The 17,638-nt window shown below is 41.6% G+C and overlaps 5 protein-coding genes across 13 annotated transcripts in view; all 5 read left to right on the top strand.

The window, feature by feature from the left end:
* Nucleotides 1-1,235: 1,235 nt before the first annotated feature.
* LOC104807918 (plasminogen activator inhibitor 1 RNA-binding protein-like) lies at nt 1,236-4,105 on the top strand. Its single transcript, XM_010533366.2, has 7 exons — nt 1,236-1,683; nt 2,185-2,491; nt 2,617-2,682; nt 2,785-2,914; nt 3,049-3,210; nt 3,297-3,353; nt 3,617-4,105. Exons 1-7 carry the CDS (start codon nt 1,512-1,514, stop codon nt 3,800-3,802), a joined length of 1,080 nt encoding a protein of 359 aa, XP_010531668.1. The 5' UTR covers nt 1,236-1,511; the 3' UTR covers nt 3,803-4,105.
* A 1,027-nt stretch (nt 4,106-5,132) lies between these two features.
* LOC104807920 (H/ACA ribonucleoprotein complex subunit 1-like) lies at nt 5,133-7,756 on the top strand. Its single transcript, XM_010533368.2, has 7 exons — nt 5,133-5,562; nt 5,867-6,173; nt 6,299-6,364; nt 6,467-6,596; nt 6,729-6,890; nt 6,977-7,033; nt 7,274-7,756. The coding sequence occupies exons 1-7, from the start codon at nt 5,391-5,393 to the stop codon at nt 7,457-7,459; spliced, it is 1,080 nt and encodes a 359-aa protein (XP_010531670.1). The 5' UTR covers nt 5,133-5,390; the 3' UTR covers nt 7,460-7,756.
* Nucleotides 7,757-7,857: 101 nt separating this feature from the next.
* LOC104807922 (pentatricopeptide repeat-containing protein At4g16835, mitochondrial) lies at nt 7,858-10,216 on the top strand. Its single transcript, XM_010533369.1, has 2 exons — nt 7,858-9,630; nt 9,712-10,216. The coding sequence occupies exons 1-2, from the start codon at nt 8,047-8,049 to the stop codon at nt 10,120-10,122; spliced, it is 1,995 nt and encodes a 664-aa protein (XP_010531671.1). The 5' UTR covers nt 7,858-8,046; the 3' UTR covers nt 10,123-10,216.
* A 237-nt stretch (nt 10,217-10,453) lies between these two features.
* LOC104807923 lies at nt 10,454-12,643 on the top strand. Of its 9 annotated transcripts, XR_770863.1 has the most exons (5): nt 10,454-10,989; nt 11,348-11,556; nt 11,846-11,901; nt 11,996-12,192; nt 12,317-12,643. XR_770863.1 is itself a non-coding variant. In XM_010533370.1 (2 exons), the coding sequence occupies exons 1-2, from the start codon at nt 10,485-10,487 to the stop codon at nt 11,365-11,367; spliced, it is 525 nt and encodes a 174-aa protein (XP_010531672.1). In that variant the 5' UTR covers nt 10,454-10,484; the 3' UTR covers nt 11,368-12,643. The 9 variants fall into 9 exon arrangements, 1 of the variants encoding a protein (XP_010531672.1); XR_770860.1 differs by having other exon boundaries at nt 11,348-11,901; XR_770858.1 differs by having other exon boundaries at nt 11,734-12,192.
* A 4,774-nt stretch (nt 12,644-17,417) lies between these two features.
* Nucleotides 17,418-17,638, top strand: part of LOC104807967 — a 1,923-nt gene continuing 1,702 nt past the window's right edge. Inside the window, exon 1 of the mRNA XM_010533434.1 lies at nt 17,418-17,602. Within this exon, the coding sequence (XP_010531736.1) occupies nt 17,418-17,602 (185 nt within the window). The remainder of the gene's footprint in view (nt 17,603-17,638) is intronic.

The following is a 17,638-nucleotide window of genomic DNA, read 5'->3' on the forward strand; positions in this document are numbered from 1 at the left end:
CCCAGTCCCGAGGGGAAGCTGGAATTTGTCTCCAACGAGGAATGGTAGACTGCTGCAACTGCAAGTGGTGCTAGTAGAGATTCAACCTCCAACAGACAATAGGGGCGAAGACCTTTATTTGTGACGACAGAAGGCAGGGGGTTTCAAGGCATGTTTTACTTCTTCCAACACTCGGTTTTTGCTAAGACAACGGGGAAACGATGTTCCCTGGCATAACCTGGTCTGGTTTTGAGGATCTGTCCTCGACTGACTTTCGTCCTATGACAAACAGTGTAACACCTACCCACTTCAGATAGACTATCTTCTTGGGGTGTGCAGGTTAGTACAATATGTTCCTTATGCAATTAGGAACATGAATTATATGCACACTTGTTTTTCAAGTGCTCTTTCAGCATGGATATATGAAGCACCATTGTGGAGTTCTGCTGGTCGACATCACTGTTTGAGCTTGGAGATTGTCCCCAATGGATGGAGCCATAGGACGGACTCTGACCGGGATCAGCCAACTCTAGCGAGACTAAGCATGCAAATGGTTGTCTATGAGATATGGAGAGAATATAACAATCGAGGACAATCCACAAGTTGTCGTTTCCTTGAACATTCGTATTATTTGACGCGTAATCATTGATCAAAATAGAGATATTTTATTTTTAGAATTTGTTTACCTTTTCAGAATCTTTTGTAAATGTCCTATAGGTTTTGTAAATCACATTAGTAGTAATACAAAGCATCTTTTTAAAAAAAAATAACGTGTTGTAACAATTTGTATATCATTCTGATATGTATTTATATGAATATGATATATTCTTCTTCCAATAAGTATGTTCATATTTCATATACCATGTGTATATATTAAGTGGACCGCTTAAAATTTCGAGTAAAATGTTTTGTATTTGACGAATAAAAATGTAAGAATATTTGAGAAAAACAAACCCGCATAGGTTAGTAGATTTAAAATGTTTTTTCCATTTTAATTTTTTAATATTGGAAAATGCAAAATAAAGGTGGGCCTAAAAGAAGGCCAGCAATGGAAGACTATAAATTGCCCATAGAACATAACGTGGTCCATGAGGCCCAATCACAAGAGAATATCTGACCGTTCGATTGCTTAATATCAGTGGTACAATCGTACGGCTGAAAATAGAGATTCATAGATACTTTCCATACACTCGGTGGCATCAGATTATTACCGGACGAGGGCAAAGGGATTAGGTTTAGCATACTGATCGATCTCGACTGCCGCTTCTGGCTAGGGTTTTCCAAGCTTTCATAAATTTTTTTCTCTGCGTATTCCCGACATTTTCCTCCCTCTTCTGGTTCATTTTCTCACCAGCCAGACAGCACATCAGCCTCATCACCGTACACCCACTTTCCTTCTGACGTTTCATCTAGATCTATTCCTCCATGGCTTCGATTAATCACTAGTGTTTCTGTCTTGAGTGACGTTTGTGAAAAACCCAAGGGTTTTTATCTCCTCCCCAGGGCCGTCTTCTTCATCGAATCTGTAAGAAATGGCAACTTTGAACCCTTTTGATCTGTTGGGAGACGATGCTGAGGATCCGAGCCAGCTCGCTGTCTCCGTCGCTCCGCCGGAGAAGACCGACAAGACCAAGAAACCTGCGGCTGGGCCGAATCAGGCTTCCGCGAAGCTTCCGTCGAAGCCGCTTCCTCCTGCTCAAGCTGGTGAGATTATCCTGCGTCTTCATATTGGTTGGCGAAAGATGGTTTCATTTTCCACTACTTTGTTTTATCATCCATTTGATTTCTGTAATCGTGTATTTAATGCTTATTTTTTGTTGGTAAAACGCATGATCATTAATTGACATCTGGGTTCGTTTGATTATTTCCGTCTGATAGATTGTTATTATGGTAAACTTGTGCTTACTGCCATGGCTGCTTTGTTGTTGATATCGTTATTTCATGTACGTGTATATATGTATATATATCATCTGCTGCAGAGCTTATCTGTTCATACCTTCGGTCTGGCTTCTGAACATGATTAGGTAGATAGCGTGAAACCGTAAAGGGTTATGCAGTTGAGTTTGATGCTTTTCGTTGTAACAGAACTGTTTTGTTTTTGCTTTTTTGTTCGGTCTCCTTTGAAATGTGTTCGGAATGTGCTTTTTTCATGTTATCTATTGAAAGCTGCCCACACAACTCTGACTTGTTTATGGTTTTTGTCAGTGAGGGAGGCCAGGAACGAAACTTCGGGCCGTGGTGGCCGTGGTGCAGGCCGAGGTTATGGCAGAGGTAGAGGTGGTTCTGGAGGGTACAGCCGTGATTTCAGCAGCAGTGATGCTTCTGGAGGTAACAATGGATATGGGAAACCCTCTGAGGAAGGAGATGTGACCAAAGCCTCTGAGAGGCGTGGCGGGTATGGTGGCCCTCGTGGTTCCTTCCGTGGAGGCCGTCGTGGCGGTTTCAGCAATGAAGAAGCTGGGGAAGAGCGCTCTCGTAGAATTTACGAGCGTCGTAGTGGAACTGGCAGAGGGTTGGTCATATTCTCTCTGTGCATAATGTTATATAATTATATATGAATCCTGCATTCCAAAGGGTCTACCATTATCAAGATGCTGCAGCCTGGTTGTAATCTCGTTTATTGCTTAATATTGATAGGAGTGAGTTCAAGCGTGAAGGTTCTGGTCGTGGAAATTGGGGAACTCCAGGCGAAGAACTTGTTGCGTGAGCATCTATCTGACTGATGCATTTGTTAAATATTGTGCTTTTGGTTCTGATTTGGGAAATTAGACTTATGGGTTCTTTCTATCTTTGGTACAATTGAAGTGAGACTGAAGAAACCGGTGTTGAGACCGAGAAGAAAGTTGTTGAGAAGCCAGCTGGTGATGATGAAGCTGCTGATGCTAACAAGGAAACCCCTGCCGAGGCGGAGGAGGAGAAGGAGCCTGAGGACAAGGTATCATTTATACATACATATAGGAGACCTGTGTTCTACAGGGCTGTTACAATTGTATACATTACTTTCTGTTCCTGAATCAACATGTATATATGCCATTTTCATTGTTGATGCGTCTTTTCGGTCGTGAATAGGAAATGACACTCGATGAGTATGAGAAAATACTTGAGGAGAAGAGAAAGGCTCTTCAATCTCTGGCTACCTCTGACTCTGAGAGGAAAGTTGACCTGAAAGAATTTGAGTCCATGCAACAACTCTCGAACAAGAAGGCTAATGATGAAATCTTCATCAAGTTGGTAAGAAACCATACTATTGTATCATTTACACAGTCCATTAGAAATTATAATCTCTTATTCCTGCTCTAAACTGGATCTCTTCGCAGGGTTCGGACAAGGACAAACGCAAAGATGCCCTTGACAAAGAAGAGAAAGCTAAGAAGGTCCGTATCCTATATAGTTCATGCGGCACTGGCTCCTTTATTCCAAGAATCTCCTGTGTCAAGAGTTTTTGTTATCTCTAATGCTTTTAGTTGTGTAGGGTTTCTAGTAATGGGTGTAGACTTTAGTGACTTGGGGCACCTTTACTGTTATGTGATTAGCTGAAGTTTCACAGATGGGCTTCTCTTAAACACAGTTATGAACTTGCTCCGCTCGTTTCTCGAATGCTGTTCTTATTGCTGTGTCTTTTGTTTTCCTGATACAGGCTGTTAGCATCAACGAGTTCCTGAAGCCTGCTGAGGGCGAGGGCTACTATCCACGAGGAGGCCGAGGCCGTGGACGTGGCCGCGGAGGAGGCTCAAGAGGAGGCGGATATGGCGGTTACCAGAGCAAGGCTGCACCGGCAATTGAGGATACTGCCCAGTTCCCGTCCCTTGGAGGCGGCAAGTGAGTGGGAAATGACCGAAGAAGGGGTAAACTTGCAAACGATTTATAAAAAGAAAAAGCCTTGCCTTGATCAGGGTGTAAATTTTTAGATGTGTCATCTGTTCTCTTTAGATATTTATGCACCTTTGCCTGCTTCTGTTCTGTCCCCCTTTTTCTCCAGACTTTTTTGGAACAGACCCTCTCCCTTGTCTTTTGTTTCACTGTTTTAGTACCCACTAGTTTTGTTTCCTTTGTTTTTTTTTGCCATTTAACAATCATGACAAGTTTTGGACCAATCCAATGTCATCATAAGTTTTGGGTCTTCATATATCTTATAGTCCAAGTGCTTAGGTTTTGCATTATATGACCCATTAGTTTATGTTTCTCGTGCATTGGTGGATTATACATGTGGTGACATTATATGGTGTGTAACTCATACGACAGTCCCTCAAAAGATTCCAGGAAAAAACCCAACTGAGTTGTAATACTTTTGCTTGGTCACTAAACTAAACAGGAGGGCCAATTCGGGTTTTGGTTCGGGTTCGATTCGGTTATATTCGAATTCTATTACTTTGGTGATAAAAAAATTGTGACGTTCGGTTTTTATATAAACTTCGGTTCTATATGGTTTGTTTTTTTTTGTTTGGGTTCGGTTCAGTTTCGGTATTTCAAAGAAATTATCGGTTATATTCTCAATTTTATCGGTTATTTTTTATTCGGTTCGGTTTCGGTTTTTTCTGATTTAAAGAAATCATAACCGTCCGGTTTTAATATCGGGTTCAGTTCGGATACGGTTATGTCTTATTCGGTTCGGTTTAACTCGTTTATTCGGTTATTAACCAAAATGACCATCCTTAGCTAAACAGTTTCCTTTGTATCGGCCCAAATCGGGCTCTCTGCCGAAACTGTACGGATCCGTGTTCTCTCGTTATGTCTTTTAAGACAATGGAAACTGTTTTTTCTCTTGCTACGAGATTCTCACGCCCACCGTCCGCACAAAGATTCCGATCCTTATCGTTCCTCGTAGAAAATGCAGATCGAGTTTCTGTCGGATGGTTACTAGATTTAAAATGTATTTTCCTTTTTAATTTTTTTAATATCGGAAAATGCAAAATAAAGGTGGGCCTAAAAGAAGGCCACCAATGGAAGGCTACAGATTGCCCATATTGAGAGCATAATGTGGTCCATGAAGCGCATAATACGTCCACGTGCATAGCTGGCACAATCTAAAGCCCAATCTCAGTTGTACCATCGCACGGCTGAAACGAGATTCATCGGTCCTTACCATACACTCGGCCGCATTGGATCAGTACCGAACTAGGGTTTAAAGGGATTAGGTTTAGCATTCTGATCTCCACTGCCGCTTCTGGCTAGGGTTTTCCAATCTTTCATAAACTCTTTTTTCTCTCTCTGCGTATTTCCCACATTTTCCTCCCTCCGGTTCATTTTCTCACCAGCCAGACAGCACATCAGCCTCATCACCGGACACCCACTTTCTTTTTGTCCATGGCTTCGCTTAATCACTAGTGTTGCTGTCTCGAGGGACGTTTCTGAAAAACCCAAGGGTTTTTATCTCCTTCCCAGGGCCGCCTTCTTCATCGAATCTGTAAGAAATGGCAACTTTGAACCCTTTTGATCTGTTGGGAGACGACGCTGAGGATCCGAGCCAGCTAGCTGTCTCCGTCACTCCGCCGGAGAAGACCGACAAGACCAAGAAGCCTGCGGCTGGTCCGAATCAGGCTTCCGCGAAGCTTCCGTCGAAGCCGCTTCCTCCTGCTCAAGCTGGTGAGATTATCCTGCGTATTCGTATTGATTGGCGAAAGATGGGCTTTAATTTTCCACGCTTTTGTGTTATTATTCATTCGACTGCTGCAATCGTGTATTTGATGCTTATTTTTTTGTTGGTAAAACGCATGATGAAGAATTGGTGCCTGGGTTCTGACCGGTCTCGAGATTTTCTCACGTGCTCAATCTGTTTTGTTTCTGCTTTTTTGTTCGGTCTCCTTTGAAATGTGTTACGAATGTGCTTTTTCATGTAATCTAAGGAAAGCTGCCCACACGTCTCTGATTTGTTTATGGGTTTTGTCAGTGAGGGAGGCCAGGAATGAAACTTCGGGCCGTGGTGGTCGTGGTGCAGTCCGAGGTTATGGCAGAGGTCGAGGTGGTTCTGGAGGGTTCAACCGTGAGTTTAACAGCAGTGATGTGTCTGGAGGTAACAATGGATATGGCAAACCCTCTGAGGAAGGAGATGTGACGAAAGCCTCTGAGAGGCGTGGCGGATATGGTGGCCCTCGCGGTTCCTTCCGTGGAGGCCGTCGTGGCGGATTCAGCAATGGGGAAGCTGGGGAAGAGCGCTCCCGTAGGACATACGAGCGTCGTAGTGGAACTGGCAGAGGGTTAGTCATATTCTCTCTGTGCATAATGTTATATATTTATATATGAATCCTGCATTCCAAAGGGTCTACCATTATCAAGATGCTGCAGCCTGGTTGTAATCTCGTTTATGGCTAAACATTGATAGGAGTGAGTTTAAGCGTGAAGGTTCTGGTCGTGGAAATTGGGGAACTCCAGGGGAAGAACTTGTTGCGTGAGCATCTATCTGATTGATGCGTTTGTTAAATAGTATGCGTTTGGTTCTGTTTTGGGAAATTAGACTTACGGTTTCTTTGAATCTTTGGTACAATTGAAGTGAGACTGAAGAAACCGGTGTTGAGACCGAGAAGAAAGTTGTTGAGAAGCCAGCTGGTGATGATGAAGCTGCTGATGCTAACAAGGAGACCCCTGCTGAAGCGGAGGAGGAGAAGGAGCCTGAGGACAAGGTATCATTTATACATACGTATAGGAGACCTGTGTTCTATAAAGCTGTTAGCTTACTGTCCATTACTTTCTGTTCCTGAATCAACATGTATACGCCATTATCATTGTTCATGCGTCTTTTCGGTCGTGAATAGGAAATGACACTCGATGAGTATGAGAAAATACTTGAGGAGAAGAGAAAGGCTCTTCAATCTCTGGCTTCCTCTGACTTTGAGAGGAAAGTTGACCTGAAAGAGTTTGAGTCCATGCAACAACTCTCAAACAAGAAGGCCAATGATGAAATCTTCATCAAGTTGGTAAGAAACCATACTATTGTATCATCTCCACAGCCCATTAGAAATTATAATCTCTTATTCCTGCTCTAAACTGGATCTCTTCGCAGGGTTCGGACAAGGACAAACGCAAAGATGCCCTTGACAAAGAAGAGAAGGCTAAGAAGGTCTGTATCCTATATAGTTCATGCAGCACTGGCTCCTTTATTCTCAGATTCTCCTTTGTCAAGAATTTTTGTTATCTCTCATGCTTTTAGTTGTAGGGTTTCTTGTAATGGGTGTAGACTTTAGTGACTTGGGCACCTTTACTGTTATCTGTTTAGCTGAAGTTTCACAGATATGAACTTGCTCTGCTCATTTCTCGAATGATGTTCACATTGCTGTGTCTTTTGTTTTTCGTGATGCAGTCTGTTAGCATCAACGAGTTCCTGAAGCCAGCTGAGGGTGAGGGTTACTATCCACGAGGAGGCCGAGGCCGTGGCCGTGGACGTGGAGGAGGTTCAAGAGGAGGGGGATACGGGGGTTACCAGAACAAGGCTGCACCGGCAATTGAGGATACTGCCCAGTTCCCGTCCCTTGGAGGCGGCAAGTGAGTGGGAGATAACCGAGGAAGGGGTAAACTTGCAAACGATTTATAAAAAGAAAAAGCCTTGCCTTGATCAGGGTGTAAATTTTTAGATGTGCCATCTGTTCTCTTTAGATATTTATGCACCTTTGCCTGCTTCTGTTCTGTCCCCTTTTTTCTCCAGACCTTTTTGGAACAGACCCTCTCCCTTGTCTTTTGTTTCACTGTTTTAGTACCCACTAGTTTTGTTTTTTTTTTCTTTTGCTATTTAACAATCATGACATGTTTTGGACCAATCTAATGTCATCATAAGTTTTGGGGTCTTCATATTATCCTATCCTATGGTCCAAGTGCTTAGGTTTTTCATCATAACCCCATTAGTTTATGTATCTTTTGCGTTGGTGGACTATACATGTGGTGACGCTTTATGGTGTGTAAGTCATACGACAGCCCTCGAAGGATTCCAGGAAAAAACCCAACTGAGTTGAAGTGCTTCCATGGTCTCTAAGCTAAACAGTTTCCGTTCAATTGTGGTTGTTTTTCTTCATGTTGGGCCAAAATCTCTGATTACCGGAAATGTACGGATCTGTGTTCTGTCGTTGTGTCTTTTAGACCATGAAAACTGTTCCCTTCTGCTACGAGATTCTCACGCCCACCATACGACAAAGATTCCGATCCCTCTCGTTCCTCGTAGAAAATGCAGATGCCATGTCGGACAGATCGAGTTTCTTTCACTCCCGTTCATCACCACGTTCATCTCTGGTTCTGCCCGATGGCTTGGATTCTCGAGCGGCTGCTGAAGTTCCCGATCAAGACGAGATCACGTCCTGGAACAGGATTATCGCCCGGCATATTCGTTCAGGCGAACTTGATTCCGCCATGAAAGTGTTCCATGGCATGAGAGCCAAGAACATTGTCACCTGGAATTCGATTCTTGCGGGTATCTCCAAAGTGCCCGGGAGATTGAGTGAAGCACAGAAGCTGTTCGAAGAAATTCCCCATTCGGACGTTTTCTCTTACAACACAATGCTGTCTTGCTACGTCCGCAACTCCGATCTCCAGACCGCTCGGAGCTTCTTCGATCGGATGCCGGTCAGGGACGTGGCGTCCTGGAACACGATGATCACTGGGTACGCTCGGCAAGGCCAACTGGAAAAAGCACGGGAAATGTTCTCCGCCATGCCGGATAAGAACGAAGTCACCTGGAACGCGATGATCTCTGGGTATGTAGAATGCGGAGATTTGGAGACGGCTTCGTCGATTTTCAGAGCGGCCCCGGTAAAGGGCGTCGTGGCCTGGACGGCGATGATCACAGGGTATATGCGGTCCAAGAAGATCGGATTAGCCGAGGCTGTGTTCCGTGACATGCCGGTGAAGAAGAATCTCGTGACATGGAACGCCATGATCTCGGGTTATGTGGAGAATTCCTGGCCAGAGGATGGCTTGAAGCTTTTCCGAGCAATGCTGGAAGATGGCATCAGGCCTAACCCGTCGAGCCTGAGCAGTGCTCTGCTCGGCTGCAGCGAGCTATCGGCCTTACAGCTCGGGAGACAAGTTCATCAGTTAGTGTGTAAATCTCCATTATCAAACGACACAACTGCATCGACATCCCTGATCAGTATGTACTGCAAGTGCGGAGACTTAGTAGATGCTTGGAAACTCTTCACGGGGATGAAGAGGAGAGATATCGTGGCCTGGAACGCCATGATTTCTGGGTATGCTCAACATGGGCAGGCTCAAAAGGCTCTGGAACTGTTCGGGGAAATGAGAAACGGTGGAATCAGACCAGACTGGATAACATTCGTGGCGGTTTTACTGGCGTGTAACCACAGCGGTCTCGTCAGGGCCGGGATGGAGTTTTTCGATTCGATGGTGAGTGACTACGGGATTCAACCGCGACCAGATCACTACACTTGTATGGTCGATCTTCTGGGTCGGGCTGGGAAGTTAGATGAGGCATTGAAGCTGGTGAAGTCAATGCCTTTCAGACCACATGCCGCGATTTACGGGACACTCTTAGGGGCTTGTAGGGTTCACAAGAATGCGGAAATGGCTGAGTTTGCAGCCAAGAAGCTGCTTGAGCTCGATCCAAGCAGCGCAGCCGGGTATGTACAGCTCGCTAACGTCTATGCATCGAAGAATCAGTGGCAAGAAGTCGCTAGAATCCGTAAGAAAATGAAGGAGAACAAGGTTGTGAAGGTAAGATCGTATAGTTTTCATCCGACTACGAACAACAAGATTCTTGCTTTACGAGATATTATCGGTTGATGATTCTGTCAGATACCCGGGTACAGTTGGATCGAGATAGAGAACGAGGTCCATGAATTCCGATCAGGGGATCGAGTCCATAGAGAGATGGGATCGATAGAGGAGAAACTGAAGGAGACGGAGAAGAAGATGAAGGAAAAAGGGTACGTGCATGAGCTGGAGTTTGCGTTGCATGACGTAGGGGACGAGCAGAAGGCGCAGTTGCTGATGCGTCACAGCGAGAAGCTGGCGGTGGCGTTCGGGTGCATGAAGGTGCCGAAGGAGCTGCCGGTTCGTGTTTTCAAGAACCTTAGAATATGCGGGGACTGTCATAAGGCGATCAAATTGATTTCTGAGATCGAAGGGAGAGAGATCATTGTTAGGGATACCACCAGGTTTCACCATTTCAAGGATGGCTCCTGCTCTTGTGGTGATTACTGGTGAGTTTATGTTTTTTATTATAATAAAATCGGTTTTTTTTTTCTTTTTGTAAAATCTGATGCAAATATAGGAATTTATTATCTTTTTTTTTCAAATATTTAATGCTTCAAATATCGTGATTTTTTTATAATTAAAATTACCGATTTTAGTTGGAGATCAAGAAAAGTTCATATATTTTTTAAGAATTTTAAAATTATATATCTTGAGAGTTTTAAAATGCATATATTGATTTAATAAATGGTCATGTATTTATATAATATTTTCCATTTCTTTCAATGCTATTAGAGAATTTTGTTGTATTCAATATGCTAAAAGTAAACTAGGATTTGAAATGCTTGGAAGTTCTTGGGGGTACTTCGGTAATTATGGCGATATGCCGCGTCAAACCTACGCGCTGCGGCTTCATTCCAGGCTGCTTCCGTGCTCTTTCTCATGCTCGTTTTCCATCGTTGCGCGTGCCTTTGACTCTCATGGGCAAAATGGTCAAATCTCATTTCCACATATACACACGTGTGTGTATATATATGCTCCTTTGTGAAATAATCTTATTCGTTTTACCGCCGAACGCGTTGACGAAAAGGAAGGGAGATATGCGTAGATCGGCGAGCAGTTCCAGAGTCTCCGACCAGTTTCCGGCGAATAACCCGGCGCCGTCTCCGTCTCCGTCTCCGTCTCCGTCTCCGCTGCGTTCTCTGTCGCAGAGCTCTGTAACTGCGGAGGAGAGGCAGCAGCTGTTGCCGAGGTACGATCCAAACTCTCATCCTGGGAAGAGAGAGAAATCGCGGCTCAGATCCTCCGAGAACGTCATCCATATCATTCCTCTCGTTCTCGTTCTTTGCGCCGTTATCCTCTGGTTGTTCTCGCATCCAGGTAAATGCTGACTGATCCAGGTTTTGTTCTCTCCGGTGAAATTGTGATTCTCGAAACGATTCGAATGGTTTACGCTGAATGTGGTCTGCGGATTAGGTTATCTGACGTCTCAGATTTCGTCTTCTTGGTTTCTGTGGAAAATTTGTTTATGGATGCCGAAATTGATCCAATTACATACAGCGCTTTGCGATACATGCTTTTCTGGTGTAACTTTTTTTTCCGGGTTTTGACCGTTTATTACATCCTGTTTAAAACAGTACAGGATGATCTAATCCATATACTGCAACTTGGTGTTTGTGATCTAAGATCTATCATTATGTTTTGTTGTGCTTAGAGTACGCTGTTGATTTGTTCGCAGTCACGATACTAAAACAGTGATGATTGGCATGTCAGCTGCATCAAGGAGTTAATTCTTCCGAAGGAATTCTTTACTCAGTGCTCTTCTCTGTGGAGCCCTTGCGGAGATGGTGAAATTGTCTGATAAGAGATGAGTGCCTGTCAAAGCTATTTCTCCTATGGTGGAAAAGATGTTGATGCTTGGCTTCTTTGAGTGGGTATGCAGCACAGGTAATTTATGACTTGATAGGAAGATAGTCAATAGGAACCAATTGTCTGTTGTCGAGAGATTCTCTAAAAAATCATAGCAATAGAAATTTCCCTCGATAGCATTGACCATATGTAATGGTTTATTCTTTACACACTTCCAAAGAGATTGTGTCAAAATTCTTTGAATATTATCTGTAGGAGTTCTTTTCTGGTACTTTTTTCCAAGCGCTGTTGCAATGAAATGTATGAGTTGACATCTCTATCTTATGCAATGGATCTGCGTATAAGAGTTCATCTTTCTGCACCACAGAGGCTCACACTCAAAGTTCATGTGTTCCAACATCGATCCGTGCCTTACCCCTTTAGGTATGACAACATTCTCTAACAGAATACACAAGAGGGTTGCCCCATTGCAGATGTGTTCCAACTCGACTTGCACTCATTGTTAATTGGAAAGCAGAGATCCTGTTGCTGCTTCCGCTGGTTCAGTCCCTCAAGTCATTGCGCACCGGTAAGCTTTCTCGCCAAAACTACTTGTAATTTTTATGTCTGGGCTCTGGAGGAGCTATGATTGGCCAGATCCATCGGTCTGCAAGAGTTCTGTTCTGCCGATCATCTGGTGTTAGAGCTATGAGGTTTGGCAAATCTTCAGGGAAGGTACTAACTATAACTGCTAACAAGTTATTGTGCTGTGTTCCTTTAGAAAAACTGGATCTGTAAATTTCATCCATTTAAGACCGTTTGCATTGCTTTGTATCCTTTTTCAATTTGGATTTTGAAGGAAAACCCCGATGGATCATGGAGGCAGCTTTGGTGGCAAGTGTCTGCCAAGAGTAACTCTTCTTGGCTGTAAGAGTGAAACAAAAAATCTTGGATGAATTTTCCAAAAAGAGAGAAGAGGAGACCACGACAAAGATAAGTCATTTCATTTGTTTTCTCCTACTTGTGGATTATATATTCTTCATAGATATGATTCCACTTCCTTATGAGATTGTTGGATGAATTTTCCATTAACCGTTTCTGATACCAACCATTAAGATCTGTTCGGATCCTTGTTTGTTTTCATTCTGTGTTATTTTGCATTGTCAATGTCCGAGCGGTTATTGAACTTCGGTTTTGGGATATCTATACATACCGGTTACTCTCCTCTCGGTCAATGCTTTAACCGACCGGTGTGCGTACTTGTGTCATGGGGTTAGCTTCGAGCTATGAACCCACGTGCGGCGGCTTGGTCTCGGTGTGAGATGGAAGGGCTTGGTTCGAGCGGATTCTCGGAACAAGGCCTAATGGGAGCCAAACTTAGCCTTAGGATTCGAACAAGGAGAGAACCGAGAGATTGAGGATAGAAAGTATAAAAGGGGAAGTCTGTGTTAGCGTGTTTATTGATTGTGCAAAAGATACAAACAAGTTACAGCGCCTTGGTACAAGAGAGGACGAGACACCGATGATTATGGTGGTGACGGCAGTCTGTACAAGCAAAAGGAACAAGGCGGCGCAAAAAGGAGGTTTTTGGGACTTCGGAGAAATTGAAGAATAATGGGGAGTTTCGAGATGCCTTCCCAAGTCTCACGAGCCGAGATTTTATTAGGTTTGATTTAAGGATCAGAAATGAAAAGTTCACAAATTTGGTCTCTTTACTTCCATATGGCTCCTACTTGCCTCGAATTAAAAAGAAAATGACTAGAACATTCCTAAACACAAATACATTGAACCTAGACCTCTAAATGGCCTTTGGTCTGAACTCAAACCATCAAGGATGGTTGGACACGACCAAGAACTCGTCATGGGTCATGTCCGAGCCAAAACAGGTAAGTCTTGGGTCACAGCCGTCTTCGGCCATGGTCACGTGTTGGTCAGCTCCAGAGTCGATGAGAGAGTGTACTGGAGTCCGGGCCTGATTGTCTGAAGTCGTATGTGCTTCGTGACCCGTTTGGAAGCACAATCGAGGTTTCTCGGCATTGTTTTGGTCTTTGACTCGTTCATGACTAAACTTGCATGATCCAATGGACGAGGAAAATGAACAAAGATAAAAGTGCGAAAAATTTATCTATCTTTCTCTTGTGCAGAATATAATGTAGTCAAGCGTATAGATTCCGGTAACTCGAAAGAGAATTTTTTTTTATTAAATATAGGGTTTGGGAGTGTGGCACATGTTTTTTAATCTTTTTTTTTAACTATGTTTTTTTTAAATCTTTTAAATGCCATTTTTGTTTTCACGAGGTTTTTGGAAAAAGAGTTAGGTCTCCTATTCAAATGCGCAATTCAATACCTCTAAAAAGGCCCTAAACTATTAATGATTTCTAATTTTCTAGCCACCGATATGAATACGATATCTAGGTGAAAGAGTTAGCTCTTCGTGTATCAAATCGGCGCTCATCCATTTCCCGAATGCTCTCCATGATGTTACCGTATTTGGCTTTTAGTATTCCCGTATTTGGTTTGTTCTCTTGACCTTTTTTTAAATTTATTTTTCGTTCTCTTGTGTTTTACTCATAACCCTACTCTTCATGGGGTTTTTTTCTTCTTTACTTGCGTATTTTCTTCTAATTGAACTTTATATATATATATAATCCGAAAATTCGCCTTATTTTTTACTCAACTACATCTTCCAAAAGATCGAGAAATTTCACATGAATTTTTTTCTCCAAGTCTACATTCGGATCTAGGTTGAGCCATTTCTTACCGGTTGACCCACCCAATCTTGGATTTTGATTGAATTTATTTTATTTATCCTTCAATATAACATCAAATCTCGGAGAGTAATTTCGATATAATGTATTTTAGCTAGTATATAAATCTTTTTTCTTAGAATTATTTAAGAACGATAATTTGTATGAATGGAATTGAAGTCGTATAAACGAGGGAAGCCATTGAAAGAGTGGGGGACCAAAAATATTTGTGAGCTTAATGTTTACAAAAAAGCAAAGAAATCCCAGCTGTTAACTTCAGTCTCTCACCCACTGTGTGTATATAATTAAGGAACAACGTTTTCATTAATGGCCACCTTTCACCCACATAGTGTATATAATTAAGGAACAACGTTGTCAATAAACATGGTTTTATCCCGCTTTGTAACCATTAAATTAAATATCTACTATTGTATTTTACATCAAATACACACACATATATATATATATATATATGCACTTGCAACTAACGATGTGTTTATCCGTATTTGCATAATAATAATAATAATAATAATAATAATAATAATAATAATAATAATAATAATAATATAAAATGAAACTGAAACTGAAACATAATGGTTTGCAACTTTTCACGCATTATGAGGATGCATTCAATTCAATGAAAACGCCTCCTCGTTCAAACGGGCGTGTGGATGGAATTGGCTCTGACTTGGGGTGGTTGAGCAAGTGGGCTCTCGATTTTTGGCTTTTTCATATTAGACAGACTTCCCTAAAAGCTTCAAATGGGACAGGATGCAACTTTCGGAAATTATGGGTATGTTCTGTAATTTTAGAACTAGTGTGGGGCTGTCCCTGCAATAATGTAAGTTAGTTGGTGGCAGTTGAATTTCATCTCTATTGTTGATAATGCTAATGTCATATATATATACACACATATATGTATATATAACTTAATGCAATCACTAGACATATATATGTATATACACATATTGGCAAAAGATTTCAAATTATACAAAATCTGCATCCTATACACATTCCAATTTTTTTTATAATCCGAAATTTTACCGTATTTTCAGTCTAACTATATCTTTCAAAATATTGAAAAAATTCAGATAAATATATTTTCCCAAATAAAAAATCGAAAGAAATTTTGCTCCGCCCTTACCAATTGAGTCACCTGGTATTGGGTCATATTCTAAATTTATGTTCATGACCGTTCGATATCTCTTCAATAGCAATTGTAATCGTTGATCACTATGAAAAATTATGCTCAACATGTGTGTATTGCATTTAATACCGTCTAACTAGTTGTTCAATTTGCCACGGGTTTAAAGGCGACAGTGCGTACGATCTACCAATTAGCAAGTGGGATTTTAATTTATTCAATTTTAGATGAATTTTGGAACATTTTTTCCTTTTTAAACCGTCAAAACCCAAAATGGAAAGGAGAGATTAAATAATATAGTAACAATAACAAAAATATCGCTTCATTCCTAAGTTCATTTGGGATCGCCCCAATGAATCTTTCTTCTCCACTCATTTCGATCTCGGATTAATTCTTTCGAAATATGCAACACTTCCAAATCGTTTCTAATGACACGCTTCCAAATAAGTTTAGGTCTACCTCTTTCTTTCATTTTCACCCATATACCTATACTCTCCACTTTTCTAACCGGCGTATCTATCGGTCTACGTGGTACATGTCCAAACCATTTTAAACGCCTCTCCCATACTTTCTTTTTAATATCTATTACTTCTATTTTCTTTTCGATATCTATTACTTCGCCCTCAAAACCCAATATGGAAAGGAGAGGTCAAATAATATAGAAACAAAAACACAAAATTAGATAATGTTTTTTACCAAATTTATTATCTGAAATATAACAAATATAAATAGTAGCTTGTTTAAGAAAGAATAATTCCATTCACCTTTTAGGTACACCAAACAACAGTAATTTATTTTATTTTTAATGTGACCCAACGGGATATTGACAAATCCCCCTATGCTTTTAAATAACCTCATATATAGTATTTTATTTAACCGTAAAAAATGTAACACGTGAATCTGAATTATTTAAATTATAGTTAAATGCAAACAATATTATATATAATGGGCGATGCTTCCAGGTTTATGGTTCACAAAATAAATAAATTAGCATGCATAGTGTATTTGTAAGGTAAAATCCCTAAAAAAATTCGAACTTGCAAAAAAATATATAAATAAACCTTCAATTTGCAAAGTTGTCATTCAAACTTCAAACTTGAAACATGTAGTTGAATAAAACCTCGAACTTGCAGACTGATACTCTAATAACCCGTTAACTTGTTTGACCACAATTTCAGACGATCGGAAATCCACGTTGGCCCGGAAAGCTGATGTCAATGTGTCAATGTAACCAACTTTAAATGAATTTTTGCCACATCAGCATTTTTTTTTCGTCGAAATTTAATCCGATTTGAGAGTAAATAAAGTCGGTTTTCCGGGCCAACATAACAGAACATAATCAGATTGAAGGTTTATTCGGTTAAAATTGGTTACGTGGACACGCTGATATCAGCTTTCCAGGCCAAAGTGGATTTTCGATCCTCAGAAATTGTGGTCAAATAAGTCAATGGGTTATTAGAGCAATAATTTGCAAGTTCGAGATTTTTTTTTTGGTTAACCGGGTTTCCTGAACCGAAGCCCAGACTAATCCCGGGGCCGGGAGCCAGCCATGTGATTTGAATTATACGCTCTCTCCCCAACCTGGGGTTCGAACTCGGGGCGGGACAGACGCTTTGCGTCCCCGTTTCACCGGTTGAACTATCCAGGTTGGGTAAGTTCGAGATTTTATTCAGTCACATGTTGTAAATTTGGGATTTGAACGATAACTTTGCAAGTTAAAGATTTATTTGTATAATTTTTTGTAAGTTCGAGGTTTTTAAGGGGTTTTACATAAATAGTTGAGGAAGGCACCAACAATATTTCATTAACAAATAATAGGTCACCTTCAAAAATATTTACGAGAGTCCACGCCTTAACTGCAGATGCTAACCAAAAAAAAAATTGAGTTAGAGCTGGATTTGAACTATGAACATTCTTATACAAACGGGGGTCTTTTCTGCAAATAAAAAAGTTTAGAGCTTTGTTCATCATTAGCTTACAAAGTTAGGGACTGTTTTTGATATTTACTAAGTCTCATGTTCCTATAAAGAGGAGCTGCACCAAATGCAGATTCACACAAAGCCGACAATATGGTAACCGAATTCCCCAAATCGCAGATCGTCGGCGTGCAATCCGTCATGCCGGCGAAAGTGACTCAGCACCGGAAAGTTCGGACCATATCCGTCGGAGATCCCGCCGGAGCAGGAATATTCCGGCGAACCCTCGACATAGTTCTGTACTACAAACACAGCGCCGGAGATGAAGACTCGGGGTGGTTGGTCGCCGGGTGGATTAAGGAGTCACTCGGAAG

Source organism: Tarenaya hassleriana, unplaced genomic scaffold (genome assembly GCF_000463585.1).
Source record: "Tarenaya hassleriana unplaced genomic scaffold, ASM46358v1 Cleome132, whole genome shotgun sequence".
Taxonomy (NCBI): Eukaryota; Viridiplantae; Streptophyta; class Magnoliopsida; order Brassicales; family Cleomaceae; genus Tarenaya; species Tarenaya hassleriana.

Excerpts from the sequence above, each read along its gene's own strand:
- LOC104807918 (XM_010533366.2), top strand. The coding sequence starts at position 1,512 with ATGGCAACTTTGAACCCTTTTGATCTGTTGGGAGACGATGCTGAGGAT. Across the intron at positions 1,684-2,184 it reads GCTTCCTCCTGCTCAAGCTG|TGAGGGAGGCCAGGAACGAA; the intron begins GTGAGATTATCC and ends GGTTTTTGTCAG. Across the intron at positions 3,354-3,616 it reads AAGAAGAGAAAGCTAAGAAG|GCTGTTAGCATCAACGAGTT; the intron begins GTCCGTATCCTA and ends TTCCTGATACAG.
- LOC104807920 (XM_010533368.2), top strand. The coding sequence starts at position 5,391 with ATGGCAACTTTGAACCCTTTTGATCTGTTGGGAGACGACGCTGAGGAT. Across the intron at positions 6,365-6,466 it reads CCAGGGGAAGAACTTGTTGC|TGAGACTGAAGAAACCGGTG; the intron begins GTGAGCATCTAT and ends GTACAATTGAAG. Across the intron at positions 7,034-7,273 it reads AAGAAGAGAAGGCTAAGAAG|TCTGTTAGCATCAACGAGTT; the intron begins GTCTGTATCCTA and ends TTCGTGATGCAG.
- LOC104807922 (XM_010533369.1), top strand. The coding sequence starts at position 8,047 with ATGAAAACTGTTCCCTTCTGCTACGAGATTCTCACGCCCACCATACGA. Across the intron at positions 9,631-9,711 it reads AGGAGAACAAGGTTGTGAAG|ATACCCGGGTACAGTTGGAT; the intron begins GTAAGATCGTAT and ends TGATTCTGTCAG.
- LOC104807923 (XM_010533370.1), top strand. The coding sequence starts at position 10,485 with ATGGCGATATGCCGCGTCAAACCTACGCGCTGCGGCTTCATTCCAGGC. Across the intron at positions 10,990-11,347 it reads CTGGTTGTTCTCGCATCCAG|TCACGATACTAAAACAGTGA; the intron begins GTAAATGCTGAC and ends ATTTGTTCGCAG.